Source organism: Mus pahari, chromosome 4 (assembly GCF_900095145.1).
Source record: "Mus pahari chromosome 4, PAHARI_EIJ_v1.1, whole genome shotgun sequence".
Classification (NCBI taxonomy): Eukaryota; Metazoa; Chordata; class Mammalia; order Rodentia; family Muridae; genus Mus; species Mus pahari.
Window position 1 is genome coordinate 27,010,670 of NC_034593.1, and position 24,551 is coordinate 27,035,220.

Consider the following 24,551-nt stretch of genomic DNA (forward strand, 5'->3'; position numbering starts at 1 on the left):
AATAATTGAAACTGAAATGTACTTAATTTTGGACTAAGGTCTCCATTTGTCTACAATTCTGTTCATCTATGACTGCAACACACCATAATGTACAGGCTTCCTGGGGAATGGGGGTCCAATCCTTACAGCAAAACAAAGCCAACAGAGAGCTCACCTGACTGACTCTGATGCCACAATAGCTTGATCAGACAAGGAAGGGACACTGTTCATACAGTGTTCACTTAGTGGGAAACTGCACTGTGCAGTTCTGATAGCCTCTGCCCTTCCCACTGAATACACGTAAGGACAACACAGCCTCAGCCATGGGACTTCCAAGTGTTTTGGACATCCACAGAACCTCTAACAATGACCAATAGCAGTCACTTAAAAACTTGCAGAGTTCAGAAACAAACTGATTTCTCATAGGTAGCCTGGCACTGGTGTGTCATAAAACAAACGCATCTCCCTCCCTCTCTCTCTCTCTCTCTCTCTCTCTCTCTCTCTCTAGTGCAAAGGAATACAGAAGTAACACTATAAATCTAATGTTTCACTCTAAAAGAAACCACGCCTACGCGTCCCTAACATCCATTAAGGGCACTGGGAGACTAGAACCCTGAATTCATGAGGCTTGAGAACACACCAAGCCCTTGAGTCCACTGCTTTCTGTATATACAGGAGAGTATTTGGGGGTCGGGGAGAGACATCCTTTGACTTGATTCCCAGAGGAAAAAAAACTCAAAGCAGATGAATATCACTTTTATAACATGTAAATCCATACCCGGAACCTTTCAATGGTATCTGAGATAAAGATGAGGTGAAATTCTCTCTGGGCTATCATGTAAAACTGGGGCGGGGTCGGGGGGTATGAATCTTCAGGCACAAACAGAGAGACACACAGACGCATACCCTGCAGAGAACAGATGAGACTGTTAAACAACCACAGAACCAAGTGGCCAGCAGTATATTTAAGTCTACCAAAGAATTATATTTTGCAGCAAAATGAGCAACCAAATGGCTAACAAGATACACCCTAAATTGCCCTAAACTGACCGACTCTGTAGATGGCCGTAGGAGGGGTTCTTGGTATGAGGAGCTGCAAACGGAGATCAGACCTTAAGCTAACACTGTTCTTTCTTCTGTTTCTGAAGGGGAAATACTTGACCACAGAGCTCGACCTTTCCAGAAGCCAGCATTTCACCAGGTGAAAGTAACCAGGTAAGTCCCAGAAGCTAATCACAAAATTAACCTGCAACTGTGGGTCTCAGCTACTCTAAAGCAGCCGAGTGTCTCCTCCCTCTCCATCCGCCCGGAGAATTCTCAGGTGACTGAGTAATGACAGATATATTTGTTATAGTGCAAAATCCTGCTTGCCGTAAGCCTTCTGCAGATGCACGCTCGCTTCCCTAAGAAGCACGGGCACGCTGGCCTTACCCACGTGAAGGACAAGGGACAAAGGGCACACAGTGAGCACGAGACTCCATCGGTCCGTCTACACATACACTATGGCTTTTTATTTAAAAAATAAGAATCCCATTGTAATCGTTAGACACCAAAGTCATCTGTGTTTTCAGTCTCTTCAAGGAGGCAAAGAAGAAAATGCAATGGTCATATATGTTTGTCTTTTAGAAATGACACTGGGACTTGATCAGCTTTTAAAGGAAGAAAGGAAGGAAGGAAGGAAGGAAGGAAGGAAGGAAGGAAGGAAGGAAGGAAGGAAGGAAGGAAGAAGAGCAAGCAGACAGGGGTATTTTCCAGGCATGCCCATTACCTGTCAGGGCAGTGTCAGGATACAATCATCAAAAAGCCACAAAATGACTATCCCATGAGGTCACATAATCATCAGGGAAAGTAGAATTCCAAATTGAAATCTCAAACACATCCTCGCATTTCCTTGAATCATCTGAAAATATATTTTCTAAAAGAATATCCATCTTCAACTCATTAGACAGTCAAATCTGGGTCTCCAAAACTGCCAGCACAGCGAGGCCATGAGGATGGGGTGAGCGAGAAGCTGATCCAAGCAGAAGAGATGGACGGGAATTACACGTGTGCGGTTCACAACTGGAGATGGAGTTACATGTTCAGAAGAACACAGTTATTATGGGCGTGTATGAATTCAAGGAAACCTATGTGTTAATTATGGGGGGGGGGGGGGGATATGCCACAAGGAACCAGGGGCTGCTGGGAGACCCAGGCACACACCCTACCAGCACATCTTACTGACACCACACTGTGGTGGTAATGGTTCCCAGGAGCATCAGGAAACCGGAATCTCTGTTTACCTGTTTTCTCTATAATTGGAAGTAAGAACTCAAGTCAATTCCTCTAATGTGCGTAAACCTAAAACCGCAAAAGTAGATGCCATTTTTAAATAATCGTAGCTCTAAATAGTCAGGCTACTGCCGCTTAACCAGAACTTGGGCCAAGATAAGGTGTTACACCCGATGGGGCAGACAGACGCCACCGTGAGTTGTTTGACACAGTTGGCCCAAAGAGCATCGTAAGGGGTGACGACCTAAGAAACGCCCCTCCCTCCCCGAGCCCGACCTGACCAACGGCTCTGGCACCGCTGCAGGTCACTCGCACTAAGCAGAGAAATGAGGAATGTACGCATGGAGGACCACAAAGCAAGGCAGGTCGACAGAAGGCAAACAGGCAGGACAGGCTTCTCCGTGAGGACGGCCGGCCATCACTGAACGTAGCCCAGGTTCTCCATCTCGCTCCTGTACCGCTGCTCCGACACCTTGCTTTTGTGCTGCTTGCTCTCCAGATGCTGCCGGAACTCCACCTCCTCGCCAGCCCCAACGTTACACATGGAGCAGTAAAACTGGCCACTGGGAGTCACGCACATGGCGAGATCTCGCGGGATCCTCTGCCGGGAGCGGGCATTGAAGTAAGGGCCTGCTGACAGGAGACAGACGGAAGGTAGTCAAGGCAGGAGGCGGGGCTTCTCCAGCACCCACAAAAAAGCCTTGTGGCTTGGGCTTGTAACCACAGTGCAGAGGGCAGAGACTGGAGGGTCCTGGGGACGTGCTAGCCAGCTAGCCTAGTCAATGCGTGAGCCGTAGGTTCAGTGAGAGACACTGCCTTGAAATGTAAGGTGGAGAGCAATAGAGAAAGTTACCCCAAAATTAAACCTCTAGCCTTTGCACACGCAACACACACACACACACACGTGCAGATCCTCAGAATGTCCATTTAGAAAAAAACACTCCACCAGTCCTCACTGTAATCTATAATTCTAAATTCAAAATCAGACTTTTTTTTTTTTTTTTTTTTTTTAAAGATTTACTTATTTATTATATGTAAGTACACTGTAGCTATCTTCAGACACTCCAGAAGAGGGAGTCAAATCTCATTGCGGATGGTTGTGAGCCACCATGTGGTTGCTGGGATTTGAACTCAGGACCTTTGGAAGAGCAGTCAGGTGCTCTCACCCGCAGAGCCATCTCACCAGCCCTCAAAATCAGACTCTTAACTGAAGAGTTTAAATGAAGGAGAGGTGAATGGATTTTTTTTTTACTTTAATTACATGTACACAGAAGTTCAACCTACAAACATAAAATGATTTTCCAACTAGTGCCAGGGCACTGACTACAGAGCTAAGCTTGTACTCAAGTTCTACATGCTCGTGACTCGTAAAAATAAATGTTTAAGGACTGTAGCCAAGTGTGGTGGCTCGTGCCTATAATTCAGCACTTGGGAGCATAAGGCAAAGGACAGTGACAGATCTGAAGCCAGTGTGAGGGACAGAATAAAGCCCATGGCTCCAGCCCAGTCCCTGTATTTGAACTACTCAGAGAACCTAATCTGTGCCATCCCTACCCTAAAATGTATTTTCCTTGACATTAACACAGCTAGGGGGACATTCCTTCATCTCAGCTGGCTTTTTAAATACGGCCTGACCATCTTTGTCTTTTGGTTAACTTTGGTCATAACTAATAATACATTGAGATTATATGTATTCATCAGACAAAAATACTTTCTGTATTTCGTTATTTAGCTGTCTCCTGTTATTCGGCGAACTCTTGTTTTTTTGCTTTCCTGCTCGTATAAACAGCCCCTGCTGGCACGCACAGCACTGGAGGCTGTGGGAGCCAGGACTAGAATAAGCAGAGAACACTTCCATAAACACATGGCCCTCTGCTGAATGCACACATCACAAGAATTCCCCAGGTAACTCTCACTCGTTACCTGTATAAAGACCACACTGAACATGGTGTGAGTGGGCATGCGTGCTTGCACATGGGCCTGGTTTCTTCCTTAATAACTCTCTATCTTATATTTTGAGACTCTCAGCGTTCTCAGAGTCTGAGGCTTGCTGATTCAGCTAGGCTGTGAGGCCAGTGAGCTCCAGGCACCTTCCATCTCCACCTGAGATAAGAGGTATGAATTGCTGTGCCTGGCTTTTTCCACTTGAGATTGGAATCAAACTCAGGTCTTCACGCTTGATGCCTGCACCATCTTCCCAGCCCGTAAGAGGCCCATTTTCTAATGGGCTTTACATATTTCACCTGATAACTATTTTTTTAAAAAAGGACTTATAAGAGACTCTAAAACACTAAAACCAAAATAAGTATACTGAATAGGAGACAAAGAATACCAGAAATGAACAGCAGCCTGAACAGTCAGAAGAACAACTTTTACAGACACATGTATGCTTTGTACACCCAGGACACACAGACTACCTGAATTGCTCTGGACTGTATACATATTCCTCCTGGTGGCCACCATCTTAAATTCACTCCCTTCTTTCCGAGTCCGCCGTTGCCCTGCCTCTGCAGAGTCCCTGGTGAAAGGAATTTGAAATGAGTGAGCCAGTCGAACAAGGCTCCCTTTCAGCTCCTCCTCTGCCTGCCACAGTCTCTCTCACATAGCAGTCTGTCCTCAGAGGCGATGGCAATACCTACGAGAATGAGTGACTCTGAGCCTCGGCCACACGGAGTCTCTTGGCATGGTTCTTCCCCTGGTAGTGCGCCTGTGCCACGGCAGGCGAGCTGAAGGAGGCATCGCACAGCTTACAGTAGTCATCCTCCGTAGCCAGGATCACCCTGCTGCCCCCTGGCTTGCAGGAGCCCACCTGCCAGCAAAGACACAGAACAACAGAGTTACACCTTCCCTCACCTCCAAGATCCTTCAGAGCCCAGAGACCTAACCATAGCCTAGGGCATGGCTGCAGACACTGAATTTTAATAGAAAGGAAATCCCTGGAAAGAGAGACTAGGAGACCCTTTGTCCCATTTTTGGATTACAATTTTCCTATGAACCAAAGCACTAACTAGTATCCATTGAAAAAAATGGTTTTTAAAGTGTGGACATTTAGGGTAGGAAACAAGTAAATAAGTAAGGCTAAAATCTTCTTGCCAGGGAAGTCTACTCAAAATCCAATAAACAATGAGCACCTACTGTGTGCTGAGCAACCTACCTTACTGAGCACCAACTGTGTACTGTGCAGCCCACCTAGACTCAAAGCCACAAAGTTTTGAAAGTTCCAGTCCCATGACCTCTCCAAACCGCCTGTGCGTATATAACCAGGGACAACACCTCATTAAACCAGGAAAACAATCACAAGATACTAAACTGCACTGGACTAGCAAAAGCTACAAAGTAAACTTTGGGTAGAAGAAAGGTTAAGATTTGTGGAGACCATACCTTATCTATAACAATGGGGGTGGGGGGCACTAGCATTGTCTGACCTAGAAGAGAAGATTCTCCAGAGACAGCACGCTATCTTCATATTTCAGAGCTTGTGCTAAACAAAAAGGCCTGTGCTGTTGTCCCAAGAGGAAAGGGACGGCCACTTGACTCTCTACAGTATCCCAAAGAAACTGGTAATGTAAAAACCACTCGGCTGGAAGACTTCCACTGCTAATGTATCTCATTCTCCCATAAATCTGAGGAGGAGACTCAGCAGGGGTACCTATTTGAAGGAGGAAAACACTCCTGAAAGTAACATTATACCTTGGTGGTTGGAAACATCAGGCACAGATGAAACGAAATTTTGCTTTGCAACATTTCTAAAGATACAACCCATGGAAAGTTACTTAGTTTTCCCAGGCTTCTAATAAAGACCCCATAAGGCTCATGCTGCCGGCCCATGGACCAAGCTTTGAATAATAAGGCCAACGCTTCCAGGTAATAGCAAATACTAAATGAGGCCAGGGTCCAAGGCTAGAATGAAGCCAATTATGAAAGCTATTAAATCTAGTGTGTGGGATTTAAGACAGTATCAAAGCACTCAAGATAAATAATATGTTAATGGATTTTTTTTTTAGATTTATTTTACTTTATACATATGAGTGTTTTGTCTACATGTATGTATGCACAACATATGGACCTGGCACCCTCAGAAATCAGAAGAACTAACTTCCCCTAGAACTGGAGTTGTGAGCCACCTTGTGGGTGCTTGGAACAAAACCCAGGTCTCACAAGAGCAGTAATTGCTCTTAACTACTGAGCCATTTCTCCAGTCCTTAAATGTTTTTTTGTTATGGTTGTTGTTGTTGTTGTTGTTGTTTTTCAGAGCAAAGTATAGACATCACATGGCCATTTAACCTAAATCTGAAGACAGAACAATGGACATAACAATACTGTTCTATCATCCCACACATCACGGCCAAGTCCAATGAGAGAGCCCAAGGCTCGAAACGTTTGGCAGACACAGTAGTTAGGAATACCAAGAACCTTTCAGGGTGTGGCCCAACCTGACTCTGACAGACATGGGTATAGGCCACTGTACTTATGACCACGTGTATATGACAGCCTCTGTGTACTGCACTGCCTCACCTGCGGAGGGACAGGAACGAGGGGTGTGGCTACAGGCTCTGCCACCACGCTGCTCACCCTGGCTGGAGGTGGACAACTGTTAGCTGCGTAATAATTTCGTAGTTTCTTGCCATGGTTCTTACCCTAGAGGTAAACACAAAGTAGACAATCACAAAAAGGACACCTTGTCAGACGGTGATCGGCGATGCACCCAGCAGGCAGCACGCAAGACAACAGTTCTGGCCAGTTCTGCCTCCATCTTAGAGAACAAGAGTACGTGCTTGCTCTGTGTCCTGTCGCTGTGGTCAACGGCGTGACCAAAAGCAACTTGGTAGGGGGAAAGATTTAGTTTAGCTTACACTTCCAGGTCACTAAGTCGGAGCACAAACTTATGCAGGGCCAGAGAGAATTCAAGCAGAGGCGGTGGGTGAGCACGGCTTCCCAGCTCACCCACTGGCTCACGCTCAGCTGACTTTCTTCAACAGCCCAGAGCCACCCTAGGTAAAGATGGTGACGCCCACTGCGGCCCGGACCCTCTGACATCAACTATTAATCAAGACCACCTCTCACACACATGGCCAAGACCAACCCGATGAAGAGATCGTTCAAATGAGGTTCCCTCTTCCCGAGGGGTTGTGTCAAACTGACAGTAAGAAATCTACCATTTGGTTCTAAGAGAACCATTGTATTTATCTGGAGAAGGTCACAGAAGGCAGCCAAAAGATATTAATTTCCTCTAAGTTTCTAGAGGAGGCTCCCACCTCCTGGTGCTGTGTCCTGCCTTTCTCACCAAGTTTTAAGTTATAAATCACAGGACTATATTCCTTAAGCTAACAAATAAATGCAAACTGGTGGGAAGAATCAGAAGCATTCTGACGGGACTGCAGAGATGAGCCAGAATTTAAAAGAGCTTCCCACTGCTATAGAGGACCTGGGTTCAGTTCCCAGCACCCCACATGAGGTAGCTCATAGGCACCTATAACTGCAGTCCTAGATCGATGCCTTCTTTCGGCCTCTGTACACTGCAAAATAAAATTACTCTGAATAGGGGTAAAACGGTTCATTACTTTTAAACCATGTTGTAAAAGCTAAGCCTTCATACCAACACTACCCGTTAACTCCTAGGAATGAGCTAAGGACCAGCAGATGGCCTGAAGACAGCGAAATTCCATCGGCTGCCATCCAAATGTCCCAGCCATAGCATTTCCGTGGGATTACCAGAGAGTCAAGCTTCTGGTCCCCTCTATGATCTTACGTGAACTCTAAGCCACACAACACCACGGACCCTCCCTCAGTCCTTCTCAGGATATTTTGCCTTCCATGGCCCCCGCTTATCCCCTCCCATCTCTCTTCCTCTGTCAGACCTTGAGCTCCACAGTGTCCGAGGCCCACCTTGGACTTCTCTATCTGTGCTGCAACTCTAGTTCACTTTACCTGGCTTCTTATAATAATAAATAACGAATAAATGTGTGGCAGATGGTTGTGATCGTACATACCTTTTATCCCACCCAGCATTGAAGAGGTAGAGTCAGGTGGATCTCTATAAGTTCAAGGCCAGCCTAGTCTCCATAGTGAGTTCCAAGCCAGCCAAGGCTACACAGTGAGGGTCTATACCAAAGGAACAAACAAACAAACACCAAGCAAGGCTACACAGTGAGGGTCTATACCAAAGGAACAAACAAACAAACACCAGCCAAGGTTACACAGTGAGGGTCTATATCAAAGGAACAAACAAACAAACAAGCAAAGACGTGGCAGTACACACCTGTAGTTCCAGCTAGTTGAGAGGCTGAGGAAGGAGGGTCACACAAATTCAAGGCCTGCCTGGGTGACAAAGTCTCAGAACATAGTACAAGAACACAGTATATGAACGGAGTACTGTGAGAATTCTGAATGCTTGTGAGAAAACTCAAAAAAAAAAAAAAAAAAAAAGACACAGTCTTGTGGCCTCAGAGTCTTTCAAAAACACACAACTGTTCTTACAATGTGCTTCTACGCTCCTCCCAGGTGTATGTACCAGACAGGAGTGGGTTTACTGCCGCTGTTGTTAGTTGTATGCCTCTGCTGAAAACCATGCCTAACCACATTGGGCTTGTCCCTGTGCTTGTACACTTTCTACTCCGGTGACTCTTAACCCTCAGAGCATAAACTGTCTGATACTCTGAATAAAGTTGGCTACTGCACGGGACTACAGTCCACCTCATCCTCAGGCCCCACTGTCCCAGGTTCACGACACCACCAAGAATAGTAATAAACACGGGACCATCTCAAAATTAAAAACTGAGAAGGGGTGAGGGGCACAGCTCAGCGACTGAACACATGCCTCGCATGAGCGAAGCCCTGGTCCCGTGCCCAGAACCACCCCTTCCCACGCTCTTTGGCAAGCCCCACTGTAATTAATAGTCACTGCGGATGAGAAACATCACTAACTAAGCAAAAGTGCGATGAGAAATAAAAACACAATGCGGTCTCAAAATATCTGTCCATATGATCCTTACTCAACAGGGAAACGGTATCTTTTCCAAGGCGATCCTTGTAGGCGCCACCTTAACTGAGAGATAATTAGCGCCATGGAAGCACCCCTGACTCATTCGGGAGAAAGGACAGCATCGTGTCTGTGGGACTCTTGCCAAAACCCATATAGTCTAAAGTCAATTAAGCCAGGCAAAATCTGCAATACTCAACAAAACCATTCTTCAGAAACCGGTAAGACCATTAAATTAAAGAAGACAAAGATGAAGGGGGGGGGGAATGACCCGCCTAAGTTAAAGAAAACATTAAAATTGCGTGCAGATTTTAATTTTGGACTAGTCACCAGAGGCAAAGGGGGCTCTGGGTAGACTGGTGAAATGACAACAGTTTCCCAAGGACAGAGAGTACACCGTCTCCCTCCGGTGCTCTGGTGCTTGGGGTGGGTTTATTGTTACACCCATCTAGGCAGCTAAGGCTGGCTTAGAACTCACGATGAAGCCAAGCGGAACACCTGACCACCCTGCCATCCTCCCGCCCCCTCCCAAGGGCTTGTCTACATGCCACACCCAGCTCAGGATCTGGGTCTGAGTGATGATAATTGTACTTCCCTGCAGACCGTCCATACTTGGGAAACTGGATGAAGCTCAAGTCTGTACGTCTAAGACAGTGCCCTAACAGGAAACAGTCATCCGCTTGCAGAATTTGTGACACCATGCCCCACTGCACCCAGGGACCATTCTCAGTGGCCAAAGCAACATCAGGCAACAGGAACTGTTTGGACTACCTGATACGTGTTGATATGAAGGTTTTGTGTCAGAAATCACTGTTCTCAAAGGTAAAAACAGGTTGTATTTCTAATATTGCATATCAGGCAAGCACAAGACTACAAAGTAAATACTCAGGTTCATGACTTCATATTCTTTTTTTTTATAAAGATTTATTTATTTATTATATGTAATTACACTGTAGCTGTCTTCAGACACTGCAGAAGAGGGCATCAGATCTTGTTAAGGATGGTTGTGAGCCACCATGTGCTTGCTAGGATTTGAACTCCGGACCTTCAGAAGAGCAGTCAGGTGCTCTTACCCACTGAACCATCTCACCAGCCCGACTTCATATTCTTAATGACTTCCCATTTTAAATGGCTGCTCTGAAAGGGGTAAGAAATCAAAAACCCTGCTGCGAAAGAACAGCTACCAAGTTAAAAAAAGAAAGAAAAAAACAGCAGCCCGGTGTGGTGACACACACTTTTAATCTCAGCACTCGGGAGGCAGAGGCGGACTGATCTCTCTGACAGAAGGCCAAGATGGTCTATAGAGTGAGTTCTAGGACAACCAAGGCTATATAATGACTGAGACTATGTCTCAATAAATAAATAATAAATAAATAAATAGTTAAATGAAATCAATACAGTATTTCAAATCAAAGCTACTTCTAAAATTAAAACTAAGTGAACTAATAATTAGAAGGGAGGAGACAGAAGCCCACCGTCGCCTGCCTCTTGGAATGAGCAATATGGAGCCCACTCTCAGCCCTCAGGACAGGCAGTGCGGAAGCCACTCTAGCCCCGCCCCGAGGGACAAGCTCTCCCTCAACCCCTCAGGATAGGCAATGCAGAACTCACTCTTGCCCCTCAGGACAGACGGTGCAGAAGCCCTCCCTCACCCCCTCAGGACAGGCAGGGCAGATGCCCACTCTCCCTCCTCGGTCCCCCTGGAGTCACACTGTATAACACAGAAAACTCCAGAACTAAAGATTCACACATTTTGGCCAGACATGGTGGTACATGCCTTTAATCCAGGCAATCAGGTGGCAGAGGCAGAAGTAGGCGGATCTCTGAGAGTTCAAGACAGGTCAGGACTATAAATCGAGTTCCAGGACAGATAGGGTTGTTACAGAGAAACCCTGCCTTAAAAACAAACAAACAAACAAACAAACAAACAAACAGAAAAGGCAAGAAAAGACAAAACGATTCATGATTCACACATTCTAAACAGTTGTAATTCATCTGCCTGGATATGACCCATCCTTTCTTCTGGTATGCCTATGCACAACCTGCTACCACCTCCCTTAGTCACCACCAGGAGATGGATGCCGTTGTATCACAACAGCTGCGTGCCAGGAACCACCATTTCCTGTAAAGACAGTGCCATGGTGTGAGTGCTACACTGCTGGCCCTCATCCATGACAAAGAGAAGACGGCAAGCACTCCCTTGCAGTAAAAAGGGAAAGTCCCCAACTTGATAAAGGAAGGGAAAACAATACAGAGGTGACGCGCGTCTATGCTGAGGACAGATTTACCCATGAACTGTGAAGGATGGGAGGTCTATGCTGGGCCATGGCCACCCTCAGAACACACACGTTACAGCCATGTGCCCACATGTGCTCGGTTAAACTTGTGAATGCATGGGTGGGAAAGCACAACACCTCTAGGAGTGGTACCCTCCGGAGGAGGGTCACAAAATAACAGGCAGTCCCGGAGATAAGACGAGATTACTATATAAAAGTATTGGTCAAAAACCCAAAATAGTGTCTATCATGACATCACTATATTTCAATAAATTGGGCAGGAGCAAAAGGGAAATTAGTCAAGGGATAGGGATTGTAAGGTTTCCAGATATGGGAGTGGGGGGGGGGCACAGAGGATATTAGTTTTAAAAAAAATTTTTAACCATCTCCAGAGCTTAGATAATGGATGAAAACAGACATAAAGTTTTCTACTATGTGCTGACCAGAACAAAATTTAAAGACCCAGAGCCAGACATATCCATCAGTATGAAATTTCAGACTCAAAAGAATAAACAAGGAGCCTAAAACCTTACAGGGAAGGAAACAGAAACAATTAAAGCAGGTTGCCTACAAGAAAAAAAACCAGAGGAAGGTTTCTCTTCAACGTTAGGCGAGTCTAGACAACGGAGAACCTAGAGCTACGCTTCTAGCACAGCACAATGCAGACACGCTTTTGAAATATAAGAGATGAGAAATGTTTACCTCCTGTTACTTCTTCCTAGTATTTCAAAGTGAGGTTTGCTGGTGTCTTAGGGTGTCTACTACTGTGATAAAACACCTAGAGCAAAACTGACTAAAGAAGGGAGTGTTTACTTCAACTCACAGCTTACAGTGCATAGTCCATGACTATGGAAACCAGCAGAAGTGCAGGCGAGCTGCATTGGGATGCCGTGTGTAACCAAGCTGCAGAGAGGTACTGTGTGTAACCGAGCTGCATTGGGATGCCATGTGTAACCGAGCAGCGGAGGGATGCTGTGTGTAGCCGAGCTGAGGAGGGATGCTGTGAGTAGCCGAGCTGCGGAGGGATGCTGTGTGCTGGCTCGCTCTCTGGGACTTGCTCAGCCTTATACCATCCAAGACCAGCTGCCCGGGGGTGGCACTGTACACAGTGGGCTAAGCCCCTGCACATCAATCAATCAAGAAAATGCCCTCCTCCCACAGACTTGCTCACAGGTATTTTCTCAATTGAGCCCCCTTTCCCAAATGAGTCTGGCTTGTGTTGGGACAACACAAAGTAACCAACAGTTAGAATACACAATTACATTTGTTCTCTCTTCCTTGGAGTCCTGTGACCATACTGCATTCTGAGGAAACAAAAAAGAGGGTTGGGGGGAGGACAAGGAAGAAGATAACAATGTTTAGAAGATAGTCACCCAAGGAATAGTGACCAGAAGTACAAAGGTGCAAATGTAAAACAAGCCAGAGGGCAAACGGGAAATAGGATAAGAACCAGAGACCTAAGGTACAAAGGGGCATTCCATGTGACGATGTGGGTAGAAGTCTGTGGAGGAGGGGTAGTGCTATAATAAACATGATTTAAGAGAAAAAAGGATGAGAAAAGCAACTGTAATTCCAGGAAGCAGAAAGAGCTACACAAGGAGTCCTGGTCCGACATGAAAAACTAACACAGGAGTCAGTGGGCTTCGTGCAATGAAACTGATTATGAACAACAGAGACAGACAGAAGAGATAATATGGGGAGGAAAGACGGTAACGGGTTTCTTTAGGGCATATGAGGCTTCCTCCTGTTCTCAGAAACCCAGTAGAAAAACAAGGAAAAGCAGCACAATTTCAAGTTTACAATCCACGTATGGATCAAAATAAAGAAGAGTTGATTCTGAGCAACTTTAATGTTCTCCGTGTGAACACCCGGGGACGTGGGATCACAACCCCAGGTGTACATGGAAGGAAACAACTGTTCCACTAGATACTGTTTCTCTCCTCATAAGGACCCAAAGGCCCAATGGCAGTCTTCAACAATTGGAAGCAACAGCGTGTGGACCTGTAAAACCATAGCAAATCCAAGTGGAGAGCTAGAAAGACTGGAGAAGAAAAGACACAGCGCATGGGAATGCCAGCAAGCATTTACTGCATCACCATGAGTTCTCTCTTCCACAGACATTACTTGGAGTGACAAGATACTTTCTTAAGTTGTTTAAGAGGGAAAATGTTACCAGTATCAAATGTCACCAAGATGACAAGAGAGACACAGCTAGATTTGACCTACCAGGTCATTGGTGACCCCAAGAGGACCAGAGAACATGGTGGAAAAGGGGACAGAAAGGACTTGACAGCACAGAATGGGAGGTGTTGAGCCTGGGAGGCCCCACCTCTAGCTGAGGAGCTATTGGCGGCTGATAATTTCTGGGGATTCACTTTTCCTCAAAGGTGTAGACTCTATTAAGTTGTTCAATCCCATTGGATGCAATGGATGTCCCCATACTCATACACAGAATCTGACCCATTTTTTTTTTGGGGGGGGGAGGAAAGGGTTTATTCAGCTTACACTTCCACATTGCTGTTCATCAGTAAGGAAATCAGGACTGGAACTCGAGCAGGTCAGGAAGCAGGAGCTGATGCAGAGGCCATGGAGGGATGTTACTCACTGGCTGGCCTTCCCTGGCTTGCTCAGCTTGTTTTCTTATAGAACCCAAGACTACCAGCCCAGAGATGGTGTCACCCACAAGGGGACCTCCCCCCTTGATCACTAATTGAGAAAATGCCCCACAGCTGGATCTCGTGGAGGCATTTCCCCAACTGAAGCTCCGTTCTCAATCAGACCCATTTTTAATGAGAGTAGTGGCTCATAGAAAAAGAGGGGAGGGGGAGGAGGAGTTGGAAGAGAGTGGGAGGTAAATATGATCAAAATACACTGTATACGGTTGGGAACTTCTCAATGAATAAAGGAAAGAGTGTGTCTTAAAAATAATGAGCAGGTCATGGTGGTGTACACCTCCAGTCTCATCACTTGAGAGGCAGCGGAAGGAGAGCCTCTGTGAGTTCGAAGCCAGCCTGGTCTATATAATGAGTTCCAAGAGAGCCAGAACTACAAAGTGGGACCCTGCCACAAAATAAACAAACAAACACAATGGTGAGAAATAAAAAGAAAAAAGAAGACATGAAGGTGGGTGGGTGAGGAACATGTCGAGAAGGGGCCATATGGAAGCTGAAGGAGAAATTCGGGGTCAATGAGATCAAGGTACATTGTAGATGTATGACATTTTTGAAGAATAATTTTTCTTTAAAAGGAAAACGTAAAAAGAAGGTTGCTGTTGGTATTTTAATATATTCAGAAGCCTGAGCCTGTTATTTTGTTTGTTTGTATTTGCTTTGGGGTTTTTTGTTTTTGTTTTTCTACAATCTGAATTTTAAACAATGGAGACAACTGGTAAAATCCAGAGTAGAGGATGGGTAGTCCAACTGATCCAGAGCAAGGATATCTGTCTGAAGGGGGAGATGAGAAGCAGGTGGACGCAGCTGGAGAAGCAGAAGGCTGCCAAGACCCAGCTAATGACTGGATACGGTGAGGTGCTGTCCCATGCCGGGGTCAAAGCAAGGCTTGCATGTGCTTACAGTCAACAGAATGAGAGAACCAGCAAGGACCCCTCCTCAGGTAAACGGACCAAGCTCACAGACTTGCGGTTTAATAAAAACTATATTTACACCTGAGGATCATGCTCTAGGACCTCTATTGGTTGAATTAATCTTATGAGGATCCTTTAAGATACTTGGGAAGTAGGATCTGTGGTACTCTTATAATTCAGCTGCTAGAGAGGCTGAGGCAGAACATCTGTGAGTTCAAGACCAGGTGGGCAACTTGGTGAACCCTTATCTCAAAATCAAAGGTTTAAAAGGCTGGGGATGCGAGCTCTCTATGAAAGGCTGCAGGAAACACTGTGCCAGTCACTTAAGATTTCATTTCAAATCGACCTTAAAACCTTCCATTTACGATCATTTTAACCTTTGATTAATGTGTGTGAATCTTGGCATCATGACATATGTGGAATCATTATTATAAATTCTCGTAATAAAAATAATGTTATTTTGATTAAAAAAAAAAAAAAGGCTGGGGAATGTAGCTCAGTAGTAAAGTACTTGTCCAGCATAGGGCACTAGGTCTAATCCCAGACTGCTCTAGAAAACAGATAAGCTGGTGTCTAGATGTCGGGTAGCATCTTTGGAGAAAGACTAGGAGATGAAATGTCCTCACACAAGGTCGTAGGCACTACCACAGCAGCTCTAACAGTGAGGTGGCTGCATTCCTTCACTTAGTATAGCTTTCTAAAGCAACAAGATGATGTGGTTTTGTGTATTTGTATGGGGTGAGTTTTGTCAACTTGACACATCCTAGACATATCTGAGAAGAGAGAATCTTACTACAGCAAAGCTTCTTTAAAATGGACCTTTAGGGCCGGAGAGATGGCTCAGCGAGTAAGAACATTGACTGCTCTTCCGAAGGTCCGGAGTTCAAATCCCAGCAACCACATGGTGGCTCACAACCACCTGTAATGAGATCTGATGCCCTCTTCTGGTGTGTCTGAAGCCAGCTATAGTGTACCAGAGCACATATACACATACCATAATAAAACTGAATTTTAATTTTAAAAAAATGAGATGAGATTAGAACTACTGACATCCATGCAAACCTGACGGGTATATGAAACTGTGTCTAAATCAGCGGAACACTGTAATGGATACCAAAGTTCAGCCGGCTGAGAAAGAATGGGAAATGAAGACCTTTTATGGTCTAATTATTCCAGGCACAACTCTGAAAATAGCAGAGGGTAGAGAAAAAGCTAAGAGGGTAAAAGGAAAATCACTGCTGTTTTAATTTATATGGGAAGGTGCAACCACCGTGTGTGTGCATTCCTGAGCGTGCAGAAGCCAGCTGACACAGAGTCTTCCTCTACTGTGCTTTACCTTATTTTTTGAGATTCTGTCTCTTGCTGTAGGGAGAATATCTTGTGTACTGTATGGATGGATCACCTGTCGATTAAAAAGCCTATGGTCTATGGCTTAGGCAGGAAATGGAAGGTGGGACATCCGGGAGGCAGAAAGAATTCTGGGACAGAGCCAGGCATGGGAAGATCCTCCTGGGAAGGCGTGAGGAGACAGCTACATGGTACCCGAGCACAGGAAACCAGCCGAGTGGTAGAATGTAGGGTAAAATAATTGAGTTATCTAAGCTATGGTCTAGTCAGAGAAGGGACTAACTACATAGCCAAGGCATTTGTAAATGTATTTTGAGTCTAAGTCTTATTTCTGGGAGCATGGGGCTGGGAGGAAGAAGCAGGCCAAACATCTACCTCTTACTGAACCTGGAATTTGCCCTTTTGGCTGCACTGGCAAGCCTTGGCATCCTCCTGTCTCTGACTCCTCCACACCCCCTCTTTGTATCCCCAAGGGCTAGCTGGGATTATATCTGAGAATGACTCCCAACTTTTCTGTGGGATAGGAGCTCTGAGCTAGCAGAGCACTTTACCCGATGTACCATCTCCCCAGCCCACACTTGGCTTAGTATGTTAGTAGGTTTTATGACTGGAGACCACTGCATTTAGCATCATAGGTCTAGAACAGTTTAGTTTCTCTCATCAACATGGCAACTGTGACACACATCTGGATACCAAGCACAATCTATGTTTATGATGCACTTTAGAAAAGTGCTCTTTGTGTAACTAGTTCTTTTTCACATGAATACTCAAATTAGCAGATAAATTTCTAATTTTCAAGCTGGACACCTAGTAAACTGTATTCATATAGTTTTGAGAATGTGGCCTGCAAAAGAGCTCAGCAGACACAAACACTTGCCACCAAGTCTGATAACCTGAGGCCGACCCCCAAGCATACATAAATGCAAACACATTTCCTATTACTTTCCTTTCAAAGCCGCTCTTCCTCTGGGTGTTCACGCTGATGAGATCCTAGTATACGTCTTCATGCCAGGCTCGCACTACCTGATCTAAGCATGCAGATAAATTTTAATAAAATGAAGACTCATTTCTCTTCCAAAATTTTGAATTTAAATTATAACCAAAACCATAGTTTTAAAACTGAAAAATTAGGTAGACTCATTAAAACCTAAATGACTCAGCTGAGGCTGCTCCACAACTAAATGACTGGGCTAAAAAGCATGGCCATCTGTGATGGCCACCCATGGCTGAGAAAGACAGACCCCAGTGAGGAACATCAAGAAGTCAGAAGAAATGGAGGTGAGGCTGAGGGAGGGGAGTGGTTAAGGAGCAGACTCTACTGTATCCTGAGTACTGGAACGTGATACAGTCAGACTCCAGTTAACAATGGCTGCTTACGACACTGAGCAATATGAAACTCCGAAGTCAACAACAGGAGCTCCCTAAAGAGGGTCAGGTAATACAGAGGGTGAACTGTGCATCCACACGGGGCCTGTCCACTTACAAGCACATGACTGAGATGTTTGTCCGTGATCTCACTCTGAAATAACAATTGTAAAGCAGGTTTTTCATCTGGCAACAAAGCTTTACATCTGTAGCCTCCTTTCCTCACAAACCACTGGCTTTACCAGTCTGCACTCACTGCCTTGGTATGTCCCTCGTGCTAGCGAGCCCTGGCTCCCTGTGTCACCCTGGCCCTAATAGCTTTCTTTTATTAGCACTCAGTTAGGCCTACCCACTTATGCACCTTTCGGACTGACATTTTTCTGATTGATGTGAACAGGGTCTCAAGTACCCCAGGATGTTCAGGAGTTCCTGGATACAATGTAGCAAGAATGCCTTGAATCATATACCCTCCTGCCTCCACCTCCCAAGTGCTGAAATCACAGGGCTCACCATTCCTGGCTCTGGGCTAACATTGCTACAGTTTTCTTCCATGATGGGTCACCTGTTCTTCTTGGTTCCACAGGATCGTGCTCTGATTATTCTTCCATACACTCTCATGCTGACAACTTCTCTTCTAGAGATCCAAACCTCAGACACTGGAGAGATGGTTCGGTCAGTAAAGCAGCTGGTGCATTGAGCAGGAGGACCTGAGTTCAGAGCCCTAGGATACACAGTTTCTGTCTTCTGAGATGAGATCTCACAAAGAAGCACTTGCTGGTCTAGAACTCGCTGTATAGACCAGGCTAACACTGAGGAGGCAGAGACAGACAGATCCCTGGAGCTCTCACTGGCCCTCCAGCCTAGCTAAATCAGTGGGCTCTAAGAGTGGCACAAGACCCTATAGCTGTCTCCTGCAAGGCTCAACCAGAACATGACAAATACAGAGGAGGGCAGTTCCACTGGACTGAGCACGGGGTCCCCAATGGAGGAGTTAAGAGAAAGGACTGAAGGAGCTGAAGGGGTTTTCAACCTCATAGGAAGAACAACAATATCAACCAAACAGAACCACCCCCCCAGAACTCCCAGAGACTAAGTCACCAACCAAAGAGTACACATGGGGAGACCCATGGCTCCAGCCACATATGTAGCAGAGGACGGCATTGTCTGGCATCAGTAGGAGGCCCTTGGTCCTGTGAAGGCTCGATTCCCCAGTATAGGGGAATGCCAGGGCGGGGAGGTAGGAGTGAGTGGGTGGGAGAGGGAACACCTCTTCTAAGAAGCAGGGGAAGGAGGAATGGGAGAAGGGGGTTCCGGAGGGGAAAACAGGAAAGTGGATAACATTTGAAATGTAAATAATACATAAAATATCCAATTAAAAAAGAAAAGAAAGTATGGTAAAGAATGGATGAAGAAGACATCCAAAACCGACCTCTATCCTCCAAATATAGTCACACACACACACACACACACACACACACACACATATGCGCGTGCGCGCACGCGCGCACACACACCCGTACACAGGAATGTGTACAAATACATACACCATGCACACACAATCCAAAGTTCACTTCTTAGATCTGTTCTCTTCCTTACTACTCCAACAAAGACACACAAACTCCTCTGCCTTGCTTTAAAGGCAGAAAGGAGGGAGGGAGGGAGGGGAGGGAGGGAGGGAGGAAGGGAGGGAAGGAGGGAGGGAGGGAGAGAAGAGAAGAGAAATACACCTCAATACTTACCAGTACTACTGGCCTTATTCAAACCTTTGCTTCTAAGCTAAATTAGAAATATGCACTGTCGGGGCTGGAGAAATGGCTCAGAGGTTAAGAGCCCTGACTACTCTTCCAAAGGTCTTGAGTTCAGTTCCCAGCAACCACATGATGGCTCACAACNATCTATAATGAGATCTGACGCCCTCTTCTGGAGTGTCTGAAGACAGCTACATATAATAAATAAATAAATCTTTATAAAAAAGAAAGGAAAGAAAGAAAGAAAGAAAGAAAGAAAGAAAGAAAGAAAGAAAGAAAGAAAGAAAGATGGATGCACTGTCACATTCAATCCTAGACTTATTTTTTTAATTAGGAGCTACTTTCTTTTGGGGGACGGGGTGCAATACAGGATCTCATGTAGCCTGGACTGACCTCAACCTCCACCAGCAGTAGGAGTTTGCCATGGCTTCCCACTCCCCTGCCCTCTGCCCCCCAAGTGCTGGGCAGGGCATGGATGCTATGCATCCCTCATACCCAGCTGACTCTTGTCACCTCCATTTTTTATACTTATGTTTAGCTATTTGACTTCTGTTCTGCAACCAACCATCCTTCTCCCCCCAATTTTCCCATTTAAAATTTTTTGTTACTGAGAAATTTTTCTCATTTTTTATTTCTGTTTTCTGTTTTATTTACACACTGCATCATGGAGGAAACAGTAATAATTTACAAATTTACAAATCTTGTCAACTAAAAAGTTTAGAGCAAACACATAAAAATATACAATTTTTTTAAAAGGTTGACTTCATTAGTAGTTTAAGCCTAAGTCCAATGATCCCATCAAGCTAAATTGTTTGTGCAAAACCCAAAGTTTCTATCAATATGTAGACACAATATGAGTCACAAAACTGTATTGGGGAAAAGCAACCCAAGGTACAATATAACCCACACAAACACATTAAAATCAGGCATTGCTCCTGCGAGGTGATGGAAACAGAGGCAGGAGGATCTCCGTTAACACGAGGCCAGCCTGGTCTACAGAGAAAGTTTCAGAACAGCCAGGGCTACACAAAGAAACCCTGTCTCAAAAAAGAAAAGTAAATAAATCAAATCAAATCACACATTACCTGATTTTTCCCTAAAAGTAGTAAGTATGCAAAAGGCAAAAAGCAGGCTTTTGCCCAAGAATGATTGAAGAAGGACTTCAAAGAGCTAAAGATCTTAGCTAACCAACTCGTCCTTGATTTTTGCAAAGTGAGTCTTGCCCAAAGAATAATAAATGCACAAGCAAGCTACATTCATGACTAAGATGGGTCACCCTAACAGATGCCACCAGAGCAGGAAGAAAGGAGCCAGAATCTGGCCTATGGCATGGGGGAGCACTCAGGGGACAAATCCCACAGAAACCTTGATGGATCAAGGCCGTGCTTAGATCTGCTGCAGTGAACCCCACTCTGCTGACGGGTACAAGCAGCCTGAGCAAGGCAGAGCCACAGACCTTTCTTCCCAAGGAAATACTTCTAATGCAGGACAAACTGTTCAATCGTCCATCTTTAGGATCAAAGACAAAATTAAGTAAACAAAAACTTTAAAAAGGAGAAAAGTGTGAGGAGCTGGCAAACTCCTGAGTGAATGTGCATTTCTGACATGAGCGTGGGGCTACGTCAGGGACCCAGAGCCCAGGGACTCATGGGAATGGCATGGCCTTCCTAGTCCCCTGAACTTGAGTTCTACTCTTAACAGGGTGTACAGAAAGAACCAAGACAGGATGCCTGCAGCCTGAAACTGCTCCCCTGTGGAGTCCCCTCCCCAAAGTAGCTAACCCGCCTCCTCCTGCTCCTGCTCTGGTGCCGAGTTCCCTGGCCACTGCATTCTAATGCATTTCCAGCAGAGATCCCTGCCTACCAGATCCCAATTTACTTTCCTAAATGCTGTCTGTCTTTTCTTCCTTGACTGTCACCTCTATCAGGTCAATCTGAAACTAGTAAAGGTTATAACAGAAAAGTATAGTTTCAGGCAAGAAGAAATGCTTCGTAACTAACAGCTTACTCAAACTGCCACATTCTACTCCCTGACCCCCGATAGGCTTACTCAAACATATGAGTCTATGGGGGCCATAACTAGCTATAGCATAATACAAAATATAATTAGTCCAACTTCAAAAGTCCCAGAGTCTATAACAGCCTCAACAATGTCATAAGTCCCAAGTTCAAATCTTTTTTGAGATTCATGCAATTTCTTAATTGTAATATCTTTTATAAAATCAAAATCAAAAAAACAGATCACATACTTCCAACATGGTTTGAATATGCTTGGCCCATGGGAAGTGGCACTATTAGGAGCTATGGCCTTGTTATAGGAAGTGTGTCACTGTGGAGGTGGGGCTTTGAGGTCCCCTATATGCCCACGTCTGGCCACTATGACACAGTCTCCTCCTGGCTGCCTTTAGATCAAGAATTTGGAATAGAATTCTCATCTCCTCCAGCACCATGTTTTTCTGGATGCTGCCATGCTTCCCGTAATTACAATAATGGACTAAACCTCTGAAACTGTAAGTCAGTTCCATGTTGTCCTTTACAAGAGTTGCCTCAGTCTAGGTGTCTCTTCACAGCAATGGAAACCCTAACTAAGGCAGGGCCCAGCATTCTCTTCTGGCTTCTGTGTCTGCCCACATGCACATGTGCATACACACATGTGTACACACAAAAGCACGTAACTAAAAATAAGATAAAAATTTAAAAACAGACCCTTACCCTCGCCTAGTTCCCCGTTTATTCATAGGCAACAACGTCCTTTCCAACGTTCTTTTCCATGATCTATTCTACATAGAGATAAAGGGCTCTAAATCTTAATATTCAGTATCAGCTCATTCCAAATACTAAAAGAAACTAAGGTACGTTTATGACTCAGTAATTCAATACTATATTATTCTCTTTATTAAAAAAAAAAAAAGTCACCTGTATTTGCCTCAGCTATAAGAGGGTACATAGGAAAAGCCTTAAGTGAAATAAAGTGTAAGACTCATGTGGTAGGTAGCATTGAACTGACACAAGCAGTACAAACTTTAGAACAATTTTACACTGTTTTGATGTAGCACATTACACATTCTCCTCGGAACTACAAGCAGAACCCACTGTGTGAAACATGGTACTCTATTCTTTAGCTCATCTGAGTTTTCCAGCCACAACTGACCATATCCGGAGAGACAACTTGTGGCCGGATGGTGCCCAAAATGCTCATCCCACTGACACATCTAACCAACCAGCACCCAAAATGCTCACCCTGCTGACACCTGCCATCCTTTCCATCTCTTACCTGATAGTGTGCCTGGGCTTGCTGAGCGGAGTTCAAGGTGACATTGCAGAGTTTGCAGAAGAGGGGCTTACACAGCTCCTCCAGGGCAGAGTCTGGCTCCCCTCTCTTAGCTAAATCCTCTTCCCCTGCCAAAGGCAAGGATGCTTCCTGCCCCAAAGCCTTCTGTGGCGGGAGCTGCAAGGTCCTTGTGGACCTGGCAGCCACTGACATAGGAGGAGAGGTTGAGGGCCGATTAGGTAAAGGAAGCCAGACCTGCTGCAAAAGAATCATCAGGCAGGAAAGCCACGAGCATAGTCCAGTGGGTGACAAGGGGTGGAGTCTTCAACCCTAAAGCAGCCAGGGAAGAAAATTAAAATGAGAGCTCAGCAACATGACACAGAAATGACACCAAAGCCACTTTTCTCTCCAAACCCACCTTTGGGGCGTCTCTCCTTACTCGTCTTAGCCCAGCAGCCGTCCCCTGCCTGGTTATCCCCACTAACATAAGGCTTTGCCCTGAGAATAGCTTTGAGATTTGCCTTTATTTTGCTTGGCTCAGTTCCAAACGTCATCCCTCCGGCCATAGGCATTAATTAGCAGCACTGCATCCATGAGCAATTAAGTTGAAAAGTCACATGGCTGGAATTGGACATCTAAGGTCATCCAGACCCCCTCTACTGGAGTGCTGAAACACTCTTGATGGCAATATTCATAACCCAGACAACAAACAAGCACGCAAACAAGAGAAAAGCCACCAGGTAGGAAATGCTTCCACCCAAAGGATGTCAATGAGTAGAAGATTATCTATCACCTCTAAGAATGTCCTTTCCTCTTTTCTTTCTTTTTTTTTTTTTTTTTTTTTTTTTTTTTTTTTTTTTTTTTTTTTTTTTTTTTTAGGTATTTTTTGTTGTTGTTTATTTTTACTGTGTTTGTGTGTGCTTGTGTGTATGTATGTGTGTGAGAGCACACATGTGTATACCTAAGAGGCAAAGCAAAGCAGTATCTTACCCACCAGCAACCTTTTCTCTCTTTTTTTTTTTTTTAAAGTCAAGGTCTCACAGAGCCAGGATGGCCTCAAATCTGCTATGTTGCTGAGAAAGGCTTTAACTCTTTTTTTTTTTTTAAATGTCTCAAAATACAAACTATTTTCTTATACTTTTTTATTCTGTAAATAAATAATAAGCACAGGACTTGTGAGATTTATAACATGAAAAATATGGTTGACAACATATATGAATTACCTACTTTACCCTTTTTATCTTCCTGCCTCAACCTCCTAGCTGCTGCAATCACAGTGATGCACAACCACACCTAGCCACTAGTCAGGTATTTACTTATTTCTACCACTTGTTGAAAGGTGGGTGAAATCTAGAAACAGGGCATTAAAATGTGACAGATGTAAACGAATTGATACTTCCAAGAAAGCAACAGTAGCTAAGTAACTGAGCCAGTGGTTCTGGAAGGCAGAGAAGACAGCAAAGGCCTGTGGGCCTCGGATGGCACAGATGTGCTGTGTGGGCCTCAGATGGCACAGATGTGCTGTGTGGGCCTCAGATGGCACAGATGTGCTGGGTGGGTCTCAGATGGCACAGATGTGCTGGGTAGGCCTCAGATGGCACAGATGTGCTGGGTGGACCTCAGATGGCACAGATGTGCTGGGTGGGCCTCAGATGGCACAGATGTGCTGGGTGGGCCTCAGATGGCACAGATGTGCTGGGTGGGCCTCAGATGGCACAGATGTGCTGGGTGGG

The 24,551-nt window shown here is 45.1% G+C and overlaps 1 protein-coding gene across 3 annotated transcripts in view; it reads right to left on the reverse strand.

Moving 5' to 3' along the window:
- Zmat3 (zinc finger matrin-type 3) overlaps positions 1-24,551 on the reverse strand; it is a 27,669-nt gene continuing 3,118 nt past the window's right edge. For 2 of the 3 annotated variants that reach the window (XM_021196577.2, XM_029538084.1), the window contains exons 2-6: positions 22,822-23,148; positions 6,766-6,888; positions 4,890-5,059; positions 4,668-4,768; positions 1-2,883 (exon numbers count right to left, since the gene is read on the reverse strand). In XM_021196577.2, the coding sequence (XP_021052236.1) occupies positions 2,669-2,883; positions 4,668-4,768; positions 4,890-5,059; positions 6,766-6,888; positions 22,822-23,091 (879 nt within the window). In that variant the 5' untranslated portion in view covers positions 23,092-23,148 and the 3' untranslated portion in view covers positions 1-2,668. The remainder of the gene's footprint in view (positions 2,884-4,667; positions 4,769-4,889; positions 5,060-6,765; positions 6,889-22,821; positions 23,149-24,551) is intronic. The other variant, XM_021196576.2, reaches the window with a different exon arrangement.